At 47.9% G+C, this 5769-nt stretch overlaps 1 protein-coding gene across 1 annotated transcript; it reads left to right on the forward strand.

Moving 5' to 3' along the window:
- The first annotated feature begins 3763 nt into the window (after positions 1-3763).
- DFJ58DRAFT_751709 (uncharacterized protein) lies at positions 3764-5239 on the forward strand. The gene is made up of 4 exons (XM_041387782.1): positions 3764-4168; positions 4221-4362; positions 4415-4667; positions 4726-5239. Exons 1-4 carry the CDS (start codon positions 4027-4029, stop codon positions 5032-5034), a joined length of 846 nt encoding a protein of 281 aa, XP_041234633.1. The 5' UTR covers positions 3764-4026; the 3' UTR covers positions 5035-5239.
- The last annotated feature ends 530 nt before the right edge of the window (positions 5240-5769 follow it).

Genomic DNA, 5769 nt, shown 5'->3' on the forward strand with positions numbered 1-5769 from the left:
CTAGAATATTATAAATACGATAGTGTGTACGTTGTAATGATAGTAAATGACACCAATAACAACCTTCCTGATGATCACTCACGCGAAGGCGCCTTCCAGGAGTCTGGTGCTCGCTTGAGGTATATACAAATAAAATCTCCATCGAATGTAAGTAACTCGAGGGATGAGATGAACATCATGGCATGTCAGGTGAGATCTTCGTAAAGGATGGGAAGATTAGATTAGTGATGACCATCAATATACTCAGGGGAGGTGCAACAGATAAAGAGCCAGAAGCGAGTCCAGCGTCCAGCGTGTTTGATCATTACATGAGGATTGGTGTTGGAAGTTGTAGCTTCGGGGAGTAGCGATGGCTGGTGGTATGGTAGACTGCATGGAGATAGCAGCATGTGGCTGTGAAGATGATTGTGACTGAGCCGCGCCACTGGATTGCTGCGTGGCATTTGGGTGTGAGGTACTTGCAGTAGCGTTTTTCGAAATTGGCCTCCGCTTTTCTCTTGCACAAGCGTTCCTCTGTGCGGTGCGAAATGAAGTGCGAACTTCTGAGAGGGAAGAAATGACATACACGTTTGCCCTTGGCATACGGGATATCAACTGAGCGCCGCTCGATCCCAGAGCCACTTCCCCCAGAGAGTAGGTTTCGAGTCCAGTGAAACAGGCGGGATAGGGATGACGTATCATGAACATCGGGTCGTGCAGGAAACTGAGAACATAAAATCAGGAAAATACAGGAGGAGATGCTAACTACTTACACGAGCACGATCTGGTGAGTCGTCGAAAAAAACTCGGAGTACCCGAGGGGAGACCTTAATTGGCTGACGGACAGGACGTCGTGTAGCATCAACCTAGAATGCATAAGCTCAAATGCAAAGAGAACTCTCAATGAAAACATCACTTACTGAGTTGTCGCGCTGGTCCGAAAGAAGGTCGTCGAGGCCGGCTCCTTTTAATACAGCAGGAATGTCCCATGTATATACATTCTTGTCATCGCAGCCAGTGGCTAGTAGTTTTCCATCTGATGAAAAGGAAACGCTGTTCATGAAATTCGTATGGTGGAGGGGCGAACTGATGGGCTGGCCGTTGTCGAGGTTCCACAATTGTGTTGTATTGTCGGATGATGTACTTGCGAGAATGGGGCCATTCGGAGATATTGCAATGGCAAAGACAGTGCCAGTGTGCCCATCGAGTAATGCGATCTGTTTCCAGTTTGAAGTATTCCATGTCCTAATCGAGCGATCAGATGACCCAGATATAAGTGTTTTTCGATCCAAAGTCCAAGCCAAGCAAAACACAGGGCGCTTGTGCCCTTTGAGAGTAGCAACAACCTTGCCTGTCTTCGCATCCCAGATTTTGACTGGGTGCTCGTTATCAGGAACCGTGGGCTCGTCGCATCCACCAGTTGCAAACATGGTCATGTCTGGCGAGTAGACGACTTTGTACACGTTTTTGTGCCCAGTCTTGATTGGACCGAGGTTTGTCTCTCCCTTCTCCACGTCCCACTCCTTTACAATCCCATCAATGGATCCGCTCACTACTCGCTGACCATCTCGACTCCAGCACACAGACCACACTGTTTTTGTATGTCCCATCCATTTCGCGATAACTTTGCCTGTGTCGATGTCCCACAATCTCATTCCGCCGTCCTCACTTCCGCTAACAACTTTCTTCCCGTCCGGAGACAATGCCATCGTCCATACTCCGCTATCTCCGTCCCGCCAGTTGTTGCCTATCTGTTTCCCGCTCTTCAGGTTCCATATCCGCAACGAACCGCCACTCGAACAGGACATGATCCGCTGTCCGTCTGGCAGATGTATGACGCCAGTGACCCAACCGGTGTGACCTTCGAATTTCTGACAGGGCTTTATCGATGTTGATGTCTCTTGCGTCACAACAATGGGTGAAGACATAATCAACTACCGCGCGCACGTCTCAGCTTTCATCCAACAAAGTCCAAAATCATCACTCACCACGATATGTTTCTTAACAGATCTTAACACCAAGACACAGTGGGCGTATAGGTCAAGAGTGCACTAGAAGTCTGAGCTGGTACGTTTCCCATGCATTATCCTCGTATGGCGTATGCTGTGCAACGACCTAAGCCTCATTTGTGATCGCATTCCATCATTCACAATTTTTGTCTCCGGCTTTACTACCTGGTCATTGTATAATATGCTAAATTGTGCATCCACCTCTCCCCAACCAACTCCTCCTTGAACGCGCTCGTCATCTCCGAGTCGCCAACTCGATACACATCTCGTGCGTAAAATGTATATCTTACTGCGTCTCACTACGAAAAAACTACGCCGAACCCTAATTAGCTACATGTTACTTAACGGTTTTACTCCATGTTGGTGTCTCTTACTTGGGTCCTGGCGCCGATCCTAGCATTTGTTTAAGCGACGGTAAAATTGATAAACCTTCCGCACTCCGCGGCAAACCTTCAGCTTCAACTCGACACAAATTGCAGAATCCCGAACTAGCCGCAACCAGAAAGGGGTAGAATCTCCCTCATGCATATGACTTCCTTCTATTGGGCGTATCCAACATCCACTGGGAAGCTGGTTCTGTTCTGTGTCAAACCAAGCGGTTGTCATCCTTGATCATCACGACCTGATGTCAGTTCAACGTTCAACTGTCACCGATCCACTCAAACGCCCTATCATTATACAGATAACAGACCCGTACGCACAGACTCGCATACCCACACATAAGTTATGTCTATCTACTGCAGGAGTATTATTGAGAAAACTCACTCACTGATACGTGACATGTTAGTTTAAGATACGCTTGTGGTTGCTTGGTAGGTTGGGCTCCCACGTGCCTAAGCGACGTTGGCGCCAGCTGATGCTGACTGGTTGTGGAGGCAAGAATGGCGTTAGTTGGACATATGGTCGTTGGTAACTTGTCTTCGGCTGATAATGAGTGGGTGACAACTGAAGCTTGAAGCATAGTAACAATCCCAAAGAGTCTCTGAGCTGTCGTTGGTCGGACGAAGGGAAGTGCCACGGTGATATCACGAGTTAGTACCAGGCTACACGTGATAATCGAGCGGGCCACCTAACCTTGCTCGTTCCCGACCACAGCGGCTCATAGCTTGTCGAGCCACTGCCGCCGCATCAGATGTCCTTTATCTTCGTCGTTCAAAGTAATATGTCGTATATTAAGACCTAAAGGCTCCGCAATCAACGAAACGCACCCTAAAGAATCCACCGGTTCTCTGATGGCGGCCCCCATCGAATGGCATGACATAGGTGGCGCGTCTCCGAGTTGTCCCTGCCGACAAACATGTGCCCTACGATTCCCCACATCTCCAAAAGCCTAGTGAAGTTTGCAGTGATAGCCGTGCTGAATAAGTCGTAGGTTCGGAGCTCCGATTAATCGATAGGTCGATCGGTCATGAGGCCTCTAGCCAGTGGCCATGCATGAGGCCAACTTGACATTAACCAAGGGTCGTGCTTCTGAACTGTCCGACCCAGTGCGTTTGCCGAACACTGGTGTTTGGATTGAATCCAACGTCATGTGAGCCTAAAAAATTGACGATTCCACTGCATTACTTTGTTGTTTGCACTGCCAAGAGGCTGTTGTTATTTTGGTTGCCAGACGTAAGTCACAAGCTGTGGTGCGATATAGACGATGTGATGCATCAAATTTAATTTCCTAAAGGAATTGTGTATTTGGTACGGACCGCGATTCATGGATTCTTACGTACCTGGTTGTCCTGCCAGCCACGGCTTTGATCAGGGACCGACCCTACTATACTACGCAGTACTTCAAAGTTCAAGCGCAGTATGAAGTTCAACTGCATCCGCTTCATGCTCACTCCCGTCACAGCCTCTCGCAGCTGCTAGCTTTGCAGCTGTCAAACTCATAGAGGTTTCGTTTTTACGCAATGAGGCAGCTCAGGGTAGCACCCACTAGCACTGCCCTTGTCCACCATGATTTCATACAAAAGGCAGCCATCCATTCCATCATACTCCATAATTTCATCACTCCTCCTCTTCCCTCCACTCCAATTTTTCAGGAACAATGGCTCTCGACTCTCATGGCGTCCTTGCAGCAGTGACCATCGCAATGTATGTTCCCTTCCTGCTAGTTTCCATCAAGATAGTGTCCAAGTACGGCATGGCCCGAGGTGATGGGTGGATCTTGCTGTTGGTATTCTGCATCAGTAAGTCGTTTGATTTATTGAAGACATAATTTTAACCCTATTACACCTTCAGTTCGAGTATTGGGTGGTGCTTTGCTTGTCGCAGCTGAGGAAGTTACTCCCGTGAACACTTCGCTATACATCGGTGGTTATGCTCTAGAAGCATCTGGCCTATCACCACTGTTGCTTTGCACGCTGGGTCTGTTGCACTCAATGTGCGTTCATCCAGTTGCCATTTTGTATGGAATGCACTGAACATTACCATAGATTCCAAACTCCTGATGGATTTCCGAGATATCAAAGACCATTCCGCCTTCTTCAACTCCTCGGCATGATCGCTCTCATCCTTACCATTACCGGTATCTCCGATGAGACAAGTTCTAGCTCGGGCTCAAGCTCGAGTGGGAACATTATGCGCAGAGCCGGTGTCATCCTCTTTGCCGTCCTATACATTATCCTTGTCGGCATTTGCGTGCACCAATGGACCCAAATCCGCTCTGTCATGAGATACCGCAAGCAGGTGAGCTTTTCGAAGCACCGTCATCTATCCGACCAATGTTCTTACGCATTATCTTCAGCTCTTGAAGGCCATCTCCGTCGCACTTCCCTTCCTGGCTATTCGGACGCTCTACAGCATATTGTCCACATTCTCTTCGAGCTCGTTTTCGATAACCTCAACTTCAACCACCCAAGCCGACACTAGCGATCTCGCAAAATTCAACATCTTCACGGGCGAATGGCAGATCTACCTCGTAATGGATATGCTCATGGAGTATGCCGTTGTGATCATCTACTGTGTTGCAGCCCTCGTGCTTCCCCTCAGCGAAGATTACAAGTCTCCAGAATCGTATCAAGACCAGTACCCAATGAATGCGCCTCAGTATTGAGCGTTCAGGCGTCAGTGAATGAGAGTCATGTCCGGTTACGGAGCCGTATTTCGGTTCAATGGATTTAATGATACCATCCCCATGATAGCATCTGTTTACAAGGTCACCTACCGCTCGTAAATATGTTGTCATAGGTTGGCTTAATAGTGTGGTATTAATTTATTTTATGACCTGGTTCAAATAAACATATGCATATCTCGATGTCACTTATGGATGCCTCTGAGGGAGTAGGGATACTGAAAACAAATACCGAGGACCTTCAAGTCCCCAGTACTAAGTTGACTGACATGAGGACCGAGTTGCTCATTGACAGGAATATGACCGAGTCCGATCGTCATGCATCATGGCCTTACAACACAATAAATAACCATGTCGATGATCGAGATTAGAGACCAGACATCTACCATCTATCATATGTAAGGAGAATCGTTCCGTGGAAGCAATTTCCGGGGCTCCTATGTGTGGGGCTCCACACGAGGTCCCAATAAAGTATGTGATAAACAACGTTATGCCTCTATTGTATGTACTCGAGGAATAGATAACATATGGAAAGTAAGAGATCGTCGTAAATATTAATGATGGCCGTCAGTATACTCAGGAGAGGTGCAGCAGATAAGGAGCCAGAAGCGGGTTCAGCGTCCAGCGTGTTTGATCGTAGCATGAGGATTAGCATTCAAAGTTGCATTAGCAACGACGGGAGGTGCAGTGGAGGTGGAGACGGTAGCATGCGGTTGC

Source organism: Suillus subalutaceus, assembly GCF_016647625.1.
Source record: "Suillus subalutaceus strain FC151 chromosome Unknown DFJ58scaffold_791, whole genome shotgun sequence".
NCBI lineage: Eukaryota > Fungi > Basidiomycota > Agaricomycetes > Boletales > Suillaceae > Suillus > Suillus subalutaceus.